Here is a 20,460-nt window from a genome sequence, read left to right on the forward strand (position 1 = left end):
GCATAAGATGGCCAAGTAAAAGTCAATCAAAAATTAAATACAGGGGACCAATTTAACCATGTACATTGGATATACACACACCAACCTCATAAACTAATTTTTCAAGTCATATTTTGAACTGCAAACACTACTGCATTTTGAGGTTGAATTCGAATCTATGACCTGGTTAAGTTGAAAGAGAATCGTCACCATTTCATTCAAATGTTGTTAGAGCATGATTATGGAGGGTTTTCAACTCTGCAACAAACGTTGCTTGTCAGAATAAATCGATATTCAACAACTTTCTGTCATTCCTACAGTTATGATCGTTCTTCTGCCCACACATGTTCTTTAAGTGTCACATACACATAGTCTTGGTTTTTGTTATTTTTTAAAGATTATGTGGTCCAATGAACCAAATACTAATAATGAAAAAAATTATTGATTTTTTTTAAAATTATTGAATAATGGATCTTTATGAATCAAATAAATCAATCAATTATTTAATAAATATAAAAAGTAGGTTATTTCTTACTAAAAATATATCCGGTCATTATTTATTTACGAGTGATAGAGGAGAAAAAATGGCACAAAAAACAAACATGTGTAGCAGCTTGAATGCAATGAATCGAGTTCTTCTCAAGCTTCGCCACTCTCTACTTCCTCTCTCTGTTTCCAACCCTACATTTCCATTCCAATCCTTTCTCCAATTCCCACCAAAACGGTAATTTCTTCCCAAATTCCTCTTCTCCGCTTTTCATTCATTCATTCATTCTCTCTTTTACATTTCAATTTCAGATCAATGGATTCCACATCATTTTCCACTGCCAACAATGCTTCCAACGGTGCGTAATTACTAATTTCCTTTCTTAATTTCATTTTATCACTTGTAGTTGTAATTTCCTTTTGATTTTGTTACTTTAGATCTATCAACCAAGACGTGTGTACCGTGCAATTCAAAGGATTTGAAACCTATGACAGAAGATGCTGCGAATTCTCTGATTCCAAAGGTTATTCAATTTTCTGCCTGTCAAGCACTAACACTCCTGGATCCGATACTTATAATTACATTGAATTATGTCATTTTTTTTTTAAATTATTATCCGTGTCGATGCCTCTGTGTATGCTTAATAGTTTTCTGCATATTTCTATGAGTATCAATAGTTGTTGCTATTCAATGTTGACATTTAAGTTATCAGGTTTCAGACTGGAATTTGGTAAATGAAGGCGGTTCTTTGAAATTAAGTAGATCATGGAAAGTTAAATCTTTTAACAAAGGATTGGAGTTTTTCAGAATTGTAGCTGATCTTGCTGAAGCTCAAGGTATTTTTCTGCTTTTTGTTTTTGTTTTCACCACCAATATCCGACCCACTGGGCCGCCTAATCTTGTTTGGGGGATCTGGCATCAAGTGCCCCTCCCGACCGCAGTTGTTGATATTCTTTTATATGTTAGGGAATGAGAAATTATTATTAGTAACGGTGTCGGTGACATTAATGAACATTTTACGACTTTCCCAGTATGAGATATGAACTAGTACGTCTCAGAGCTTGCTTTTATCACTGAGTTGTCACCTCTATATATTGATTTGATATTACATTGGACATAGAAAACATTATAATGACGAGATGTTAATAATGCAGGTCATCATCCTGATCTTCACCTTGTGGGTTGGAATAATGTTACTATAGAGATTTGGACTCATTCTGTTGGTATGCATTATTTATACATTGTTCACTTTCAAATTATGTTATTAGATGTTGCTCTATGAAAAATAAAAAATATCAAGAGTGTGTGTTATAGGTAGGGCTGGCGTTATTTATAAGATGATTTCTTCTTCATAGGATAAAACTTAGATTTAAATTGAGTTGCTTTATCAAGTTGTTTAGATCAAGTTTTTATAGTTCTTTTCCATCTTTATAGTGAGGAGCATGACCAACTTGACCTATGTAATTTGTCCTAAGTTTTATTCTTCAAAACAATTGTATCCCCCCACACAAAAGATTGATTTGGATTTATCTATCGGTATCTATCCAATATCAATCCATTCAATTAACGTCACTATACAATATATTTATCCCGAATTACTTAAAGACCAAAAAAGTACTCGAGGGTTCTGATTTCACTATTATTCTTCTCTGGAAAAACCAAGAGAAATATTGCATGCTCTGGATTTTATATAGAATATCTACAGATTTGGGAAGTTCTCTTATGAACACTACTTTGTGGTATTGGTACTGCATGGAAGACGAATGCAGAATAGGAATGACTGTGTTAGTTATCATCTTTTCATCCATGAAAATGTGGTTTATTCAAGGGAAACTACTAGGAAAGAAGTTGTGTGTATATTATTTTAGGTCTCAAATAAGCAGGTAATTAGTTTAACCACATTTTTGTTTTGTTGCTTCATACCATAGCTATTGCAATTTTAACTGAAGTGAACCAACAATTAATACACAATCCAAACAAAACAGAAAAATAAATAAATTATCCAATGAGTTATTCTTTGCCCTATATATTGTCAGTTTACCTTCCATTCAAGTGTAATTATCTTGTATATAAAATGTCCCTCTACTTTTTTCTCAATTTTTAAATCACAATTGTCAGTGAAGTTCGCACTAACTAGTAACCACAAGCTCACGCATCTATTGTTGGTTGAAAACAATTTATAAACCCCTTATAGGCTTGGGTTCAACCGGGGGCAGAGCCAGGATTGAATTGCTGGAGGGTGTGTACTGGTAAGAGCTTAGCCTTGTAACCTCAAGGTACAAAGTTCAAATCCACCCGCGACGGTTGTAAAATGGTCAGTAGTGTCATTTTAATTAATAAAAGTTAACTCATTCCCCCTTTTCTTTTAAATAAAAAAAGCAACCACATTGGCACTACTGCATGCTAACAAGTAACAACGATACTATTTGAAAAATAGTAAAGTGTATACCCGATTTAGAGCGTCATGATCTAGTTTCTATCAGCTTCTCTTAAAAATTGCAAAATTAAATTAACTGTGTTAAACTTTATTGCATCGCCATTAATTAGTATATATTACATTCTATTAGCCTTGAATTGTCCTTCCAACATCGTGCTTAACTTTCTTCCCAGAATTTCGTTTGTTGTTATTTGATGTTATTTTTCATGTTTTTCTACCCAGCCCTAGTTCTTTTTTGATCCAACATAAGAATTAGTTTGTATGTATTATATTCACGATAGGGCATCATTTGAAGTGATCCATGTTCATGTAGGTGGGCTGACAGAGAATGACTTCATATTTGCTGCTAAGATCAACGAGCTCAATGTGCATGGCTTACTGAGAAGGAAAACTTCTGACTGAATTGTCAATATGAAGAGGAAAGTGTAAATACTCTAGTTAGTAAGTTTTTCCTCCATTTGTTTCATTTGAAAAACAAGTATCAGCTAGAATTATTATCCATAGTTCCAATGAAATTGTTTTTCACTTGTGCTAGTTTTTCAAGTGGAAATGATTAAAAATGAAAGATTCTCGTGCTTATATTTTTGACTGTTTGATAAAACCCCAATACCCACTGCTCACTAGTTTGAGCACAACAAAATTTTAAAAAGCCTAGTTCTCTCCACATATATGATTGACACAAGTCAATTTTATTATTGAAATCTGGTGGTTGTAACTGATGTGTAATAATTACTCGATGGTATGAAAATGTGATTAAGTATGGTAAGTGTGACCTTTAGTAGGCAATCAAAATACAACAGTAAAAGCTTCCTCTAATCAATATCTCGGGGTACCAAATATAAATACATAACAAAAATCTAGTAAATTCTCAAAGTTGCTTGAAATTTCAAAAGAAAATTAAGCATTATTCTTATTCATGGTGTGCTGGCTAGTTCCTCACCAACAATTATTCTTATTCTGTCTTCACGACAAGTGCCTCAAAATTATTGCTATTAGTGGTCACATGGTTGGATTTATATCCCAAAACCATTCCTCCATACCCATATTGTTGCACAACTAGCATAGATGAGCGCGGACTAAAATTGTCTGATGCCAACATATCCCCTATAATTCCAAGTTCTAAACAATCACACCATTCTGATAAATTTGAAAAGACCCGGGAGTTCCTATGATTTCCTTGTCCAATTATATATAAATCGCAACCAACTTTCTCTAGCTCCTTGAGGACTGCAGGAATATCTTCACTTGAATGGACATCAACCTCTGAATAAGATACATAATCATTGTTGTTCACTACTGTTAGTCTAAATGAATTCACATACGCATCATCTAACTCCTTCTGCTTCTCATTATCCATTACAACAGATAGTATGCTGCGTTGTGCTTCAACATGGCTTGAGGTGTCTACTTCTGCAGCTTCATCAAACAAGAGCATTCGAATCACTGATAATTGGATTCTTGGGTGCCCTACCATCCTCCATGCAACTGCTAAGGCTTCACGATCGTCAGGACCTCCAACAAAGATCATATTTATGCAAAAGTTCATTTTTGATAATGACCCAAGACCACGATCAACAAATATTCCCACAGAGCAAGGTGCACTTTGCATCACATTCAAGTTTATATCTTTGTATGCAATATTGGTTGTTTCAAGTGCACCTCCTGAACTTAGTTGTTTGTGGAATGGAAGGATAATCAAGCTTGTCCCTTTTTCATTTGCTGTGTTGTTTATGTCCTCGTGAATGGTTGCATAGGCTGACACAACATTTAAGGTTTGCACTCTAACAGCATCATATGCCTCTCCAAATGATCCAAAGGTATTGCTAATGCATTCTAGCTCTTCCTGGGATCTTGTAAGATTTTGTTCTATGGGTTGGCTACTAGGCTTCTCCATATGAGCAGCAATAAGTGCGCCAGCACGTCTTGTGAGCTCAACAAGGTAAAGTGCAAAAACATGTATAGGAGAAAGTCTAGTGGCATTGAAAGATTCAATGAGGCTGATAATCCCTGTAGTTTGGCGAGTATTGTGAACACATGCTAAAATCCCGAGCTCTGCGTCAAGTCTTAGCATTTGTATAGTCTTTAGCTTGTTTTGCTCAAATCGCATTCTGGGCTTGTATATGGCATTGATAACGGGAGACACCACTATAGTCATTAAAAGGACTCCGGAGGTTAAAACAGCATAGGTTGGTACAGAAAGAATCTACAATGACACAATAGAATAAATCATTGTTTAAATTGCAATAATCTTGACTTAAGAGTAACTGAAAAATAGATTAAAAAATAATTATCAAGTTGATAAATACCGATCTATCCCAAGCGGTGTTAAGCATTATCAATGCAACCACACCCTTTGTATTAAGAATTACTCCTAGAGCAAAACCGTCACGAGTAGGCATACCAAAAAAGAAGGTGGCAAACAAAGTGCTTAATATCTTTGGAACACACAATAGGACTATAACCATAACTGTCAAAGGCCAATTTTGCTGGTTGAAAATGGATTCTACCATGAGTCGCTGTCCATTGCCACCAAAGAATAATGGTGCCAAGAATGCGCCACCGAAATCATCAGTCATTGAAACCACCATGTCAGCAAATTTACTGTGAGGTAAAATCAACCCGTACACAAAAGCTCCAACAATGCTATGTGTGCCAAGAACATCTGTTATGTGCGAGCAAACCAAAATCCCCATAACTACAAAGAGTAATTGGTTTTCATCCCATTCATCTCTTTCTGTCTTGCGATCAATGACCTTTACAATGATAGGACGCACCACAAAGATGCAAATGATAGCAAATATTATTGTGCTTACCACTGAATATATTGCTTTTGGACCATTAAGTGAAAACGGCATAAATAATGTAAATAAAATCCAAGCATATGTGTCACTGATCATAGTTGTCGTTAATGCAATCTTACCAAGACCAGTATAAAGAAGTTTGAGCTCAAAAAGGGAGTGAACTACAACCGGAAAACCCGTCACAGTTAGTACTAAAGTCCATAGTACATAAGCATTCATTTTACTTTCATCAATTTGAAAAACATCATTGTTGACATAAACTTTTCGATGTATAGTGTATAAAGCGGGTCCCATCACCATTGGAAAGATAATCCCGGATATTGCAATCGTTGCAGCTTTCTTTTTAACATTTAATATGGTATTCAAGTTTATCTCCAAACCACTGAGGAATGCAGTGTATATGACACCAATATGTGCTAGAACTTCAATGTTAATCACCCCTCTTGCAGGAAAAATGAATGTGAAAATAGGCGTGAATCTCCCAAGTAATGGTGGAGTTAGTAGAAAACCAACCTACATTTAATAATTTGGAACAAATTATTACATTGAAAATATCTGTACTTGCTAACATTCAAACATGTAATTTCCATTTTATTATCAAAAAATATAAAGATGAAGAATAAAGATATCATGTACTTACAGAGATTTGTGAAATGAGACGAGGTTGATGAAGAGGTTTATAGATGAAGAATAAAAGACGAGACAAAGCTACAATAAAGACAATTTGAGTGGCAATAATGGGGAGCTCTTCGTTTAAGATATTACCAGTTTGCCATATTCGACTTGAATTATGCACATATACTTCATAACATGCTGGAAGCACACCACTACCACCCATATTTAATTCCTTCTTTTTCTTCTCATATATGAATTTAAATTTTGTGTGATATTCTTGTAATGTTTTTGCGACTATGTAACAAGGAGGTAAATGAGCTTAAAAGGTTGCATTATTTGTATTTATTTATAACGACAGAAATAATTCAAATATAGGAGAAAACTGATTAAAGCCATTTTTATCTATTTGAGGTGGCATTCAACTTGTAATTATTAGTTATAGTAGTTATGAATTTATGATTTCCTTGTCTTTCTATATTTAACTTCATATTCTACAGTGCAACAATGACACCTCCTAACAGCATGTTACACACACGAATACGGTGTGTTTGGACCAACATTTGCAAATGTACTTTTAAGTAAATGTCAATTTTTAAGTTAAAAAAATGAATTTGTCAAACATGATTTACGTTTGGATGTTTTTTTTTTTTTGGTTTTTCTACGTTTGGATATTTTATTCAAACGTATGTTTTACAAAATAAATTATTTTTAGAATAGTATTAACTAAGTACCTTTAAATGTGTATTTATTTACTAAAATCGCGCCTACTAAAGCCATTAGGTTTGGTCTAGTAGTGATGAGTTTTGATAGTATGCATGAAGTCTTGGGTTTAATCATCATGCTCTGTTATAAAAAAAAAAAAAAAAAACCGCACTTACTACTTTCGTCCTTAAATATAATACTCTTAGATTTTTCTTTGTCCTTTCTATAAGATTCATTTCAAATTTTTAAGGGCATTAATTATTTCTTTATCAATATATCCATAATTTTGTCAAGTAGCCTAGTGGCTAGAAAATCCACCTTAAAGGTGAATTAGTGGAGTTTCCTAGGTTCGAACCCGGACTCCTGCACATATAGTGCGATATTCCTACCAACTGAGCTAAACTCACGGGGACAATATATTCATAATTAAAATGCATATTTTTTACAATATGTAATAAATGGTCTGGAAAAAACATTAACACATTCTTTTTTTTTTTATGATAAAATTGTAAAAACAATATTAATTGTCAACAAATTTAATATCACACCCCACTTTTTTAATCTCCGTAACTTTTTCAACAAGGTCTTCTCTTTAAAGATGGATGTAGTATTTTATAATATGAAATAATGTCACACTAAATGAATGTGCATCCATAAGAATTTCCTTGCTATTTTATTTTTTTAGAAAAAAGTTAGAGCTATTATAGTAAAAATCTTTAGTTGCTGCCACCAGCAAATGGAATGCCCCCTTAATTACAAATATTTTGGGTGTTCAAGTGGGATCTAAAGTTCTTCAAACCCCTTATTATTGGTTCGGTCTCACAAGATAAGTGCATTTGGAGGTTTGAAAAGAATGGAAAATATTAAGTTAAAAGTGTCTGCTGTTATTGTGTTGAGGATGCAATTGATACATCTCACCTTCAAGTTTAAGGTAACTGGAATCTAATATGGCAAATTAAAGTACTCTAAAGATTAAAAATTATTTGGAGATTGTGCCGGAATTGTATCCCAACTAGAGTTTGCTTACTCTAAAAGGTGTTAATTGCCTAAGTAATTGTGTGTTTGTGCGAAGGCAATATAGACGACAGTATGCATATTTTTTTCTCTTGTGATACTAGCAAGCAAGTTTGGCAAATGACAGGTCTATGGAATAAGATTCAACTGTGTGCGTCAACCAATAACGACGTAGCAACGCTGGTTTTTTTGGTTTTGCAAGTATTGACAGCAGAGCACAACTCTTTATTTGCTTGCATCGTTGCTCGAGTATGTGGCAACATCGTAACAATAAGTAGTGGCGAAGGAATTCAGAGACACCAAGAGTAGTTCATGACAGAGCTCGTATGGTCTTAACCGATTGGCAGGAGGCTCAAGAAGGGTATAAGAGTATCATACTTCAACAACAACCAACTGGTTTGAGGTGGATTAAACCGAGTGTGGGTTGTTATAAGTCCAATATTGACGCCTCTTTTTCCACAAGCCTTAATAAAGTTGGAATAAATACATGCATCATAGATGTCCATGGAAGCTCTGTCCTACCAAGTGGATCGCTCATCTTCACAACATGGAAGTCAGTGAAGCTCAAGGTCGTTGCTTGCTCTTCAATGAGTAGTACATGATTTACAATTAGAAAATGTTGATTTTGAGCTTGATGCCAAGACAGTTGTTATGAAATTTCATAGCAAAAACTCATTTCTCAATAAAGATTGTCAACATTTGCATAACATTTTCTTTAAAAACTCATGCGTGGAGTTTATTCGGAGATAAGTCAATGAGGTCACTATTAGCACGGGTAGTCCCATCTCTAGCTAGTTTTCACATTTTTTATTGATATACCCAACTTACCGTTTTTCTATTATGAGCAATGCTTTACGATTAAGTTGGTCATAGCCTGCAAACGCCTTAAATAATATTCAAGATTGTTGTTTGTGCATTTTATTTTGTTGTTGCACCTTATACCAATGACCATTGTGCCAAATTTTACCAAGAATCAGGAGAGTAAGGTCCACCTCCACATAGACACATAAAAATTTTCTACGCTCACCTTTAAAGTATTGCTTTTATGGGGCGGCCTATGGCAAAGGTCTTGGCAATTAATAGGTACTCAAATGGGTGGTACTCCAATTGTAGTACCTAATAAGTATCATAAGTACCTAATAGGTACTACATCATTGGACTTTAAACAATTGTTGCACAATATAGCAATGCTCTAAAATAAAAAATTGAAAATGAGAATGTTAATTACATAGGTAATTATATTCTTATCCTTCACTAAATTGATTTTAAAACATCACTAAATTGACTTTACAAATAGAAAACATTCTTAAGTTATTATAGTGGAAAACATCACTAAATGGACTTTAAACACAATCTGTTTGATTTTCATCTAACGGTCAACGCTTGCCAACTACAGTGATTATAGATGAAGTTATTATCTATTTGTCCAACCTAAGACCGTTTTGGCGCTTCTTAACTTTGTATTTGTAGAAAAAACGTGCGTTGATTTGAATCAAATATGTCATTATTCGAATCATGACAGTTCAAAACACAGAACATGTTGAACATGTTTAATTGATTCGAATCAACAGACTTTTCTGATCTGTCCATTTGATTTGAATCATCAAGTCCCTCTGACTTGCTTGATTCGAATCAAACAACTTAAAACCTGATTTTAAGACAATTCTTCGCATGTGTCTTGTCTTATCTACAATTTTATTGATTGCTAACATGAAAATAAGTAATTTGTTGTAGGTACATCAACAAAAGCATTATTCAAAATCATAGATACATAGAAAAAGGAACCAAAAATAGGTGATAAGCCTCTCTGATTATAACATGGTACAGGTGACATACAAGATGAAGTGGTATGTATATAGTAACAGTTTTTCGATATCGATTTTAGAATTCTGCTAATAGTTTCTCTTGTTTCATCCTCTATTAAAATTTATGACTTATGCATGCTGGTCCCTTTTCTAAAGAGCATTTATTGGAAAGAAATATCACTCCTTATGTATGTTTGGGTGGCCTTTCTCATCGTTCAGATTGTTAAGGTAATATCTCTTTCGCGTCTCAACTCATACCACTAAACTATTTCTTGAAGGTAAAGTAATCTCCGATATATTTGAATGGAAACAAAATGGTTGCGGTATATAGCAATTAGCAAGAATTATTACAAGTTTAATCCTACATAGTAACAGTGGTATCAAATAACCAGGCCCGGTTTTGGGCCAAGGCAACCAGGCCTCCAGCCTAGGGCCCCAAATTTTTAGGGGCCTCTTTTTTTTTTAAGGCCCAACATTAACGATATTGGTAATATATTATTTAGGAGACAAATAATCACAATAGGTTCGTTGGCCTGGTGGTGCGCGCTCTAGCCCAAAAGTTATAGTGCTTGTGTTGTGAGTTCGATTCCCCCCTAGGACAGTTTTATTTTCTTTTATTTAAGATTTTTATAATGAATTTACACAATTATTGTTTATATTCTATAAATTAAATACTCTTTGCATAAAAAGAAATAAAAAAAACTTTATAACTGTCACAAAAAAAAAAAACTTTAAAATTTATAAATAACTCGACTACTTTATTATTTTTTTAAAAAAAATACATTTTATTGTTTCTTTGAAAATAAATAATTAATTTCTACTCTATAAAAAAAAATTAATTTCTAAACAGATTATGTTCTTTTTTTGGAAAAAAAAAGTTTTTTTATCAAGTATTTATTTTTATTATTTGTCCCGGGCCTCCAAAATCTCGGCTCCGGCCCCGCAAATAACAAGTAGCTTACTGAAATTTATTTACACATTACCATGTCAAACCAAGAGTGATGGAACAAAGGGGAAGGGAATTAAAAATTGCGGTAATTGTTAGATGATACCAAAAACTGAAATCTAAATACAAAACAAGACAAGACAAAAATCTAGTATTGTCTAAAACTTCCTTGAATTTTAATAAACAAATTAAGCAAGCCTTCTCATGGTGTGCAGGTTAGTTGCTCACCAGACATTATTTTTATTCTGTCTTCACGACAAGTGCCTCAACACCATCGTTATTAGTTGTCAGGTGGTCGTGTTGATTTGGTAAAACCATTCCTCCATACCCATATTGTTGCACAACTAGCACAGATGAGCGCGAACCAAAATTTTCTGAGGCCAACATATCCCCTATAACTCCAAGTTCTGAACAATCACACCATTCCAATAAATTTGAAAAGACTTGAGAGTTCCTACGATTCCCTTGTCCAACTATGTATAAATCACAGCCTAAACTCTCTAGCTCATTGAGGACTATGGGAATATCTTCACCTGAATGAACATCAACCTCTGAATAAGACATAGAATCATTGTTGCTCACTGCTGTCAGTCTAAAGGAATTCAAATACTCGTCATCCAAGTCATTTTGCATATCACTATCCATTACAACAGATAGTATGCCTTGTGCTTCAGTGTGACATGAAGTGTCTACTTCTGCAGCTTCATCAAACAAGAGCATTCGAACCACTGATAATTTGGTTCCTGGGTGCCCAGCCATCCTCCATGCAACAGCTAAAGCTTCACGATCGTCGGGACCTCCAATAAAGATCATACAAATACAAAATTTTGTTTTCGACAATAGCCCAAGATCACGATCAACAAAGATTCCCACAGAGCAAGGTGCACTTTGCATCACATTCATGTTTATATCTTTGTACACAATACTAGTTGTTTCAAGTGCACCTTCTGAACTTACTTGTTTGTGGAATGGTAGGATAATCAAGCTTGTGCGTTTATCATTAGCAGAGTTGTATATGTCCTCGTGAATGGTTGAATAAGCTGACACAACATTTAAGGTTTCCACTCTGACAGCATCATATGCTTCTCCAAATGCTCCAAAGATACTATTAATACTTTCTAGCTCTACCTGGGATCTTGTAAGATTTTGTGCTCCAGGTTGGCCACCGGGCTTCTCCATATGAGCAGCAACAAGTGCACCAGCACGTCCTGTGAGCTCCACAAGATAAAGTGAAAAAACATGTATCGGTGAAAGTCTAGTGGCATTGAAATATTCGATGAGACTAATAATCCCCGCAGCCTGACGAGTATTGTGAACACATGCTAGAATCCTAAGTTCAGCATCAAATCTTAACTTCTCCATAGTCTTTAGCTTGTTTTGCTCAAATCGTTTTCTGGGCTTGTATATTGCATTGACGATGGGAGGCACCACTATAGTCATTAAAAGGACTCCAGAGGTTATAACAGTGTAAGTTGGTCCAGAAATAATCTGCAATGACATATTAGAACAAATCATAGTTTAAATTGCTATAATTTTGATTCATAAGTAATTGAAAAATAGACTAAATAATATGTTTCTAGTATATCCATACCAATTTATCCCAAGCAGTATTGAGCATTATGAGTGCAATAGCACCTTTGGTATTAAGAATTAATCCTAGAGCAAGACTGTCACGAGCAGGCGTGCCAAAAAAGAAAGTGGCAAATAAAGTGCCTAAAATCTTTGGAAGACACAACAAGATTATAACCATAAGTGTAAAAGGCCAATTCTTCTGGACGAAAATGGTACTCATTGAGAGTCGCATTCCACTGCCACTAAAGAATAGCGGCGCTAGAAATGCACCACCAAAATCATCAGTCTTTGACGCCACCATGTCAGCAAATTTACCGTGAGGTAAAATCAACCCGTACACAAAAGCTCCAACAACGCCATGTGTTCCAAGAGTATCTGTTATGTATGCACAAACGAAAATCCCCATCACCACATAGAGTAATTGGCTATCATCCCATTCATCTCTTTCTGTCTTGCGATCAATGACTTTTACAACGAAAGGGCGCACCACATAGATGCATATGAAAACAAATATTATGGTGCTTAATACCGAGTATATAGCCCTTTTACCATTAATTGAAAATGGAACAAATAATGTGAATAAAATCCAACCATATGTGTCACTTATCATAGCTGATGTTAATGCATCCTTACCAAGGCCAGTATAAAGAAGTTTGAGCTCAGAAAGTGAGTGAACTACAACTGGAAAACCTGTTATAGTGAGAACTAAAGTCCATACTACATAAGCATTCACTGTACTTTCTTCAAGTGGATATACATCCCCATTGGCATAAACTTTTCGATGCATAGCGTATAAAGGTGGTCCTATCACAATTGGGAAGATGATTCCTGAAATCGCAATCGTTGCAGCTTTCTTATTTGCATGTAAAATTGTATTCAAGTTCATCTCCAAACCACTAAGGAATGCGTAGTATACAACTCCAGTATGTGTTAGAACGTCGATGTTAATCACCCCAGATGCAGGATAAATAATGCCAAACAGAGGTGGGAACATCCCAAGTGCTTGAATTAGTATAAAACCAACCTACATTTTAATTTTGAATTAGTATAACACCGATATGTTTTCTTTCATAGATAGTTCCAGATAGATACGTGGTACCGATGACTTTATTATTACTAGCGGCCAGAATAGGTATAGAAAATCCACACCAAAATTTTTTTAGCCTCTTTATACAGTAGATATTTATTGCATCTATCATACAATGAGCAACTTATTTGTAAAAATAATTTGTCCTAAAATAAATTTTTTTTTTTTAATACAATATTAATTATTCTTCTTGTTCAAGATTAATTATTCTTCTTATTATAAGGGTGTAATTGTAAAGCTACATTTTAATGTAATATACTAATATGTGTATTTTATATTTTATCATTATCTGCTAGTGGTGCATTATGATTTTATATAATATAATCTCTTGTCTTGGGAAAAAAATAATTGTTTTTTGATATTACTACTATACAAAAGATCTAATACTTACAGAGATTTGTGAAATGAGTCGAGGTTGATGAAGGGGTTTATACATAACGAATAGAAAACGAGACAAAACTACGGTAAAGATAACTTGAATGGCAAGAACACAAAGCTCATCTGTTAAAATATTTCGAGTTTGCCATATTCTACTTGGATTATGCACATCCACTTTATAACATGCTATTTGATGGTACCCTTCACTGCCCATTTTTTAATTCCTCCTTTTTCTTCTAATATTTGAATTTCAATTTTATATTAGGTTTTTGTAATGTTCTCTTCTATTGACCCTTGTAAATGATGGAGGTTAAATATTGTATTGATTTTATTTGTTTTTGTATGTATGATGATGACTGAAAGAATCCAAATATAAGAGAGAAAAAAAAACTAATTATAACCATATGTATCTATTTGAGGTGGCTTTTAGCTTGTTATTAGTTATTATTTCCTTTCCATATTCTATATATTGATAATCCTATTCTACCGTGTAACAATTATTTTAGTCGAATAGTTTCTATAGTGCAACAATGACACCTCCAAAAAACTGTGATTTTTATTTTACTTCTCTATGTAATTAACACGTAACACATGATACAATTGTCATATATATGATTTATATCCAACTCATTTATTTTAATGAATATTACGTACTTTATATGATTTTTTTTTTAAATTTAGTATCTGGCCTTAAGACCGACTAATTCAAGGGACCAATCTCACCGCTCACTTGCGAGGACCCCACTTAAAGTCAGAGTTTTTTCTCTGTATGGACTTAGCCCACTTGGCATCAGGGGCAATCGAACCTGAGATCTTGAGAGGAGCATACTCCAAGAACCCAAGCCAACACCACTAATCCACCCACTTAATATGATTAATTATCAAGTAATCTTAAATGCACGGGCTTTTTGAGAATACACCTAAGAAAAGTAAAGTGATAGCTTATAATTCTATTATTGATGAAATCCTTTGTACCATATTAAGAGTGGTACCATATTAGAGTGGTTCAAGTGTCATAATTGAGGAGCCTTAATGTTATATTTGAGGGTGTATTTTTAGAGGGGATTCTTTAGTGCAGTAGAACTCCGATACATTTGTACTTGAGTTGTTTTATTCTGAAGACATCGTGGTTTAAAGAGAGCGACCGCAATTCATCCCGGCAATCTCTTCAATGGCAGAAAAAAAATTAAATGATTTCATATCTCCAATAACATTAAACTAGTAAAATACACTTGCATTCTCACGAGTCTGTTGATTTGTAGTTGATATATAAATTCGATATATTCAATCTAGGTCTGCCTATGGGATTATAAAATAAAAAGTTCAAAACAAAGAGATATGGGATTTTAATGGTGGATATAAGCACTGCCCTCTCTCCAGTTAGATTTCTACGGGAGGGAATCCTTTCCCGCATAGGGTAAATTTACCGGTACCTTTTTTTTTTAAGTTGTACTTGTGTCTCGTTCCTTCCACTTCTGTTGGCAAGAGTTGGAAGAAACTACTTAATTGGTACTAAGCTACTTGCAGGAAGCAACCAAGCAGTTGGAAGAAGAACCTAAAACAAGTGGTAATTCCTTACAAGCCTATATGGTTATAACATGCAGAGTAACTCTTTAGCTTCTATATAGAAAGTGATTTCAGCCCTCTCCTGATTGCAGTCGCGAGGGATCGAACCGTGATCCTCCCTACCAAATCTAATGTCAATTATCATCGAACCAACTAACTATTGAAAGCAACAAAAAATAAATTAAACATACCTAGAAAAATATATATTGTGAAATGATTCATATATGTTGTAAGTTGTTTTAAATTGCTAAAATAAATTGAAAGCAACTCATGATTTCTCTCAAATACCGAACAATCAGTAGAAAATCAGTGTTAAGAGTCTTACATTTTATTATAAAAAATGATAATAATATATATTTATAAGTACGGACAATTCTCACTTTAAAAATGAATTTAGTAAAGTTGAATTAGATACAAACCAAATTAACACAAATATGGTACAGGTGACATACAAGATGAAGTGGTCTTAGTAACCGTTTTTCGAAATTGATTTAAGAATTATGTTAATAATTTATCTTGCATTATCAATTATTCCATTGTTTAAAGATTTACCAAATTTTCTTATATTTAGTGGATGCACTTCAATGTGTTTCTATGCATTCACCAAGACTTTCTCTACTGAGTACATGGATTCTTATTTTCTTGAAGGTAAAGTAATCTCCAATATATTTGAATACCATATTGTGTCGCTTAATTGAAGGTAAGACAATGATTTATATATATTTTTATCAACTCATAAACAAGAATATACTTTTCAAAACAGAAAGACTTATTTTTCTTTTCATGTTATTAGATACAAATGGAGTCATGTTTACCATTGTAGGCAACCAAACTAAAACAGTAGAAGCATAATTCTAATCAATATCTCCGGGTACCAAATCTAAATACAAAACAAAAATCTAGTATTATCATTAAACACTCCTCTTATTCTGTCTTCACGATAAGTGACTCAGAACCATCGTTATTCGTTTTCATGTGGTTGTGTTGATTTGGCAAAACCATTCCTCCATATCCATATTGTTGCACAACTAGCACAGATGAGCGCGAACCAAAATTGTCTGAAGCCAACATATCCCCTATAACTCCAAGTTCTGAACAATCACACCATTCTGATAAACTTGAAAAAGCTTGAGAGCTCCTACGATTCCCTTGTCCAACTATGTATAAATCGCATCCAAAATTCTCTAGCTCTTTGAGGGTTGTGGGAATATCTTCACCTGAATGGACATCAACCTCTGAATAGGTTATGGAATCATTGTTATTCACCGCTGTCAGTCTAAAGGAATTCACATACTCGTCATCTAAGTCATTTTGCATCTCGCTATCCATTACAACTAATAGTATGCCTTGTGCTTCATTGTGACTTGAGGTGTCTACTTCTGCAGCTTCATCAAATAGGAGCATTCGAACCACTGATAATCGGACTCCTGGGTGCCCAGCCATCCTCCATGCAATAGCTAAGGCTTCACGATCGTCAGGACCTCCAACAAAGATCATACAAATATGAAATTTCCTTTCCAAATCAAATTGCCCAATATCACGATCAACGAAGATTCCCACAGAGCAAGGTGCACTTTTCATCACATTCTGGTTTATATCTTGATACGCAATATTGGTTGTTTCAAGCGCACCTTCTGAACTTATTTGTTTGTGGAATGGTAGGATAATCAAGCTTGTTCCTTTTTCTTTAGCTGAGTTGTATATGTCCTCGTGAATGGTTTCATAGGCTGAAACAACATTTAATGTTTGCACTCTGATAGCATCATATGCCTCTCCAAAGGCTTTAAAGATATTGTCAATGCTTTCTAGCTCTTCTTGGGATCTTGTAAGATTTTGAACTCCAAATTGGCCATTGGGCTTCTCCATATGGGCTGCAACAAGTGCACCAGCACGTCCTGTGAGTTCCACAAGGTAAAGTGAAAATACATGTATTGGTGAAAGTCTAGTGGCATTGAAAGTTTCAATGAGTTTGATAATCCCCGTAGCGTGGCGAGTATTATGAACACATGCTTGAATCCTGAGCTCTGCATCAAGTCTTAGCTTTTGTATAGTCTTTAGCTTGTTTTGCTCAAATCGCTTCCTGGGCTTGTATATTGCATTGATGATGGGAGGCACCACTATTGTCATTAAAATGACGGCTGAGGCCAAAACAGCATAGGATGGTGCCAAAAGAATCTGCAATGACACATTAGAACAAATCATAGTTTAAATTGTTATACCTTCGAATTAAGAGTAATCGAAAAATATAGTAAATAATAACTTTTAAGTATATTAATAATACCGATTTATCCCAAGCCATATTGAGCATTATTAGTGCAATAGCACCCTTGGTATTAAGAATTAAGCCTAGAGCAAAACCATCACGAGCATGCATGCCAAAAAAGAAAGTGGCAAACAAAGTGCTTAAAATCTTTAGAAGACACAACAAGATTATAACCATAAGTGTAAAAGGCCAATTTGGGTGTTCGAAAATGGTAGCCACCATTAGTCGCATTCCGGTGCCACTAAAGAAGAGCGGTGCTAGAAACGTGCCACCAAAATCATCGGTCATTGACATCACCATGTCAGCAAATTTACCGTGGGGTAAAATCAATCCATACACAAAAGCCCCAACAACACCATGTGTGCCAAGAGCATCTGTTATGTGTGCACAAAGGAAAATTCCCATCACCACAAAGAGTAGTTGGTTATCATCCCATTGATCTCTTTCAGTATTGCGATCAATGACCTTTACAATGATAGGACGCACCACATAGATGCAAATAAAAGCAAATATTATGGTGCTTAACACCGAGTATATTGCCCCTGTACCATTAACTGTAAATGGAACAAATAATGTGAATAAAATCCAAGCATATGTGTCACCGATCATAGCTGCTGTTAATGCAGCCTTACCAAGACCAGTATAAAGAAGTTTGAGCTCAGAAAGAGAGTGAACTACAACCGGAAAACCTGTCACAGTTAGAACTAAAGTCCATAGTACATAAGCATTCAGTTTGTTTTCTTCAAGTTCAGATCCATCGCCATTGCCATAAACTTTTCTATGTAAAGTGTATAAAGCAGGTCCCATCACCATTGGAAAGATGATCCCGGAAATCGCAATTGTTGCAGCTTTCTTTTTAGCATATAATATGGTATCCAAGTTAATCTCTAAACCACTAAGAAATGAGTAGTATACCACACCAATATGAGTTAGAACTTCAATGTTAAGCACCCCATCTACAGGATAAACATATGAGAAAGCTGAAGGAGATATCCGACGTATTATTTGACTTAGCACAAAACCAACCTACATTTGGAACACCCACAAATTATTAACTAATTAACATGCATATGGTGAAATGTAATTTCCATTTTATTACTATAAACAAAACAACTTATACTTACAGAGATTTGTGAAATGAGAGGAGGTTGATGAAAGGGTTTATAGACAAAAAATAAAAATCGATACACGGTTACGACGAAGACAACTTGAGTGGCAAGAACAGGTAGCTCGGTTGATAGAATATTAGCAGTTTGCCATATACGACTGGGATTAACCGCATCTACTTCATAACATGCCATAGTTAATATATGAATTTAAATTGTGTTATGCTTTTGTAATGTTCTCTTCTATTGATCCTTTTATTTGTGACTACAAGAAGGTAAATGATTGAGCTTAAATATTGCATTGTTTTTATTTGTTTTTGTATGTATGATGATGATGACAGAAAGAATCCAAATATAGGATTAAAAAAAAAAACAAATTATGACCATATTTATCTATTTGGTCAAAAAAGAATACCATATTTATCTATTTGAAGTGGCATTTTACTTGTTATTTGTTATGATTTCCCTCCTTTACTACATCCTCCTATTCTACCGTGCAACAATTATTTTAGTTGAATAATTTCTAGAGTGCAACGATGACACATCCAAACAACTGTAAAGTTATTTTTACTTTTCCATGTAAAATATAGTGATATATTGTCATATTATATATATATGCCAACTCATATATTGTAAAATATAGTAATATATTATATATATGATAGTAGTTAGTTATTTAATATTAATTTGGAGGTGTTGTGTGTCATTGGAATATCAATCTAGTTGGTGCCTGTTCTTGCCACTCAAATTCTCTTGGTTGGGATGTCAATACATCACAAGTAAACACATCTTTTTTTCCTGATAGAGAACAAGTAAACACATCTAATTTTACTTAAAAAAAATATATTTTTTGAGTAAAACTTAAAAAAAATTATTGAATATTAGTTAATATGATTTTTTTTACTAAAGATACTATGATTAATTACTAAATACATTTTTTATTCAAGGATTAATATATGATATATTTTAGCATTTCTAAACAATTAACCAAATATAAATTTAACTTTACTAAATTGTACAAATTTTTAATCTTCTTTTTGAAAAATTACGATATGGGGCAAATATGTATTTACTCCCTATAAAATTTTAAAATTTGATTTATGATCCCTATAAAATTTCAAACATTATCTTAATTATTATAAACCAGTTGGACACTCCCAAACTAATTAAAAGGAAAACATTTTGGCTTAGTTGGTAGTAAGTTATATATGCGAGAGGTCGGGGTTCGAACCCCAGTCATACCACTTATCCACCTTAAAGGTGAAATTTCTACTCACTAGATAACTTGAAAAGAAAAAAAAAAAAAAAAAAAAAAAAGGAAAGCATTTTAGTTTAAGAGTAGAAGCATTGTTTTCAAATCAAACATCATCAATTTAAATAAGGAAAATGTTAAACAGTGTCTGAAACACTATTTAAGGAAACAAATATAGTAATATGATATTGGAGTTTGTGCAATCAACTTCTCACAAGTCTAAAAAGTGTTATTTTTTAATTTAAAACTTTCTTTTTTTGGGTTCCTTAACCAGTGTCTCGGGGCACTGGTTAAGATACACTTAAAATATTTATAGTAGATACTTCCCCAGTCCTAAATACAAGAGAAATTTTACTTTTTAGATTTATTGAAAATTTAATGTATTTGGTCCATAATATACACTAGATTCTTAATGAATCTAAAAAGTAAATTTTCTCATATATTTAGGAC

General features: G+C 33.8%; 4 protein-coding genes across 5 annotated transcripts; 1 reads left to right on the forward strand and 3 right to left on the reverse strand.

Annotated features, from left to right (window-relative positions):
• The first annotated feature begins 540 nt into the window (after positions 1-540).
• On the forward strand, positions 541-5,004 carry LOC123909570 (pterin-4-alpha-carbinolamine dehydratase 2, mitochondrial). 2 transcript variants are annotated; one of them, XM_045960427.1, is made up of 7 exons: positions 541-703; positions 778-824; positions 904-989; positions 1,179-1,302; positions 1,621-1,689; positions 3,217-3,344; positions 4,269-5,004. In XM_045960427.1, exons 1-6 carry the CDS (start codon positions 564-566, stop codon positions 3,303-3,305), a joined length of 555 nt encoding a protein of 184 aa, XP_045816383.1. In that variant the 5' UTR covers positions 541-563; the 3' UTR covers positions 3,306-3,344; positions 4,269-5,004. The 2 variants fall into 2 exon arrangements, with proteins under 2 accessions (XP_045816383.1, XP_045816385.1); XM_045960429.1 differs by having other exon boundaries at positions 3,217-3,322.
• Positions 3,856-6,542, reverse strand: LOC123904174 (cation/H(+) antiporter 15-like). Its single transcript, XM_045953864.1, has 3 exons — positions 6,345-6,542; positions 5,210-6,217; positions 3,856-5,106 (listed from the first exon to the last, which is right to left on the reverse strand). Exons 1-3 carry the CDS (start codon positions 6,540-6,542, stop codon positions 3,856-3,858), a joined length of 2,457 nt encoding a protein of 818 aa, XP_045809820.1.
• A 4,484-nt stretch (positions 6,543-11,026) lies between these two features.
• Positions 11,027-14,037, reverse strand: LOC123904176 (cation/H(+) antiporter 15-like). Its single transcript, XM_045953866.1, has 3 exons — positions 13,837-14,037; positions 12,378-13,382; positions 11,027-12,274 (listed from the first exon to the last, which is right to left on the reverse strand). Exons 1-3 carry the CDS (start codon positions 14,035-14,037, stop codon positions 11,027-11,029), a joined length of 2,454 nt encoding a protein of 817 aa, XP_045809822.1.
• Positions 14,038-16,313: 2,276 nt separating this feature from the next.
• LOC123904177 (cation/H(+) antiporter 15-like) lies at positions 16,314-18,953 on the reverse strand. Its single transcript, XM_045953867.1, has 3 exons — positions 18,777-18,953; positions 17,671-18,678; positions 16,314-17,564 (listed from the first exon to the last, which is right to left on the reverse strand). Exons 1-3 carry the CDS (start codon positions 18,951-18,953, stop codon positions 16,314-16,316), a joined length of 2,436 nt encoding a protein of 811 aa, XP_045809823.1.
• Positions 18,954-20,460: the final 1,507 nt, after the last annotated feature.

This window comes from Trifolium pratense, linkage group LG2, assembly GCF_020283565.1.
Source record: "Trifolium pratense cultivar HEN17-A07 linkage group LG2, ARS_RC_1.1, whole genome shotgun sequence".
NCBI classification, from domain to species: Eukaryota; Viridiplantae; Streptophyta; class Magnoliopsida; order Fabales; family Fabaceae; genus Trifolium; species Trifolium pratense.

Coding starts and splice junctions, on each gene's coding strand:
- LOC123909570 (XM_045960427.1), top strand. CDS start 564: ATGGCACAAAAAACAAACATGTGTAGCAGCTTGAATGCAATGAATCGA. Junction 704..777: donor CTCCAATTCCCACCAAAACG/GTAATTTCTTCC, acceptor TTTCAATTTCAG/ATCAATGGATTCCACATCAT. Junction 1,303..1,620: donor TGATCTTGCTGAAGCTCAAG/GTATTTTTCTGC, acceptor TTAATAATGCAG/GTCATCATCCTGATCTTCAC.
- LOC123904174 (XM_045953864.1), bottom strand. CDS start 6,542: ATGGGTGGTAGTGGTGTGCTTCCAGCATGTTATGAAGTATATGTGCAT. Junction 6,218..6,344: donor GTCTCATTTCACAAATCTCT/GTAAGTACATGA, acceptor TATTAAATGTAG/GTTGGTTTTCTACTAACTCC. Junction 5,107..5,209: donor ACACCGCTTGGGATAGATCG/GTATTTATCAAC, acceptor GTGTCATTGTAG/ATTCTTTCTGTACCAACCTA.
- LOC123904176 (XM_045953866.1), bottom strand. CDS start 14,037: ATGGGCAGTGAAGGGTACCATCAAATAGCATGTTATAAAGTGGATGTG. Junction 13,383..13,836: donor GACTCATTTCACAAATCTCT/GTAAGTATTAGA, acceptor ATTAAAATGTAG/GTTGGTTTTATACTAATTCA. Junction 12,275..12,377: donor ATACTGCTTGGGATAAATTG/GTATGGATATAC, acceptor ATGTCATTGCAG/ATTATTTCTGGACCAACTTA.
- LOC123904177 (XM_045953867.1), bottom strand. CDS start 18,953: ATGGCATGTTATGAAGTAGATGCGGTTAATCCCAGTCGTATATGGCAA. Junction 18,679..18,776: donor CTCTCATTTCACAAATCTCT/GTAAGTATAAGT, acceptor TTCCAAATGTAG/GTTGGTTTTGTGCTAAGTCA. Junction 17,565..17,670: donor ATATGGCTTGGGATAAATCG/GTATTATTAATA, acceptor GTGTCATTGCAG/ATTCTTTTGGCACCATCCTA.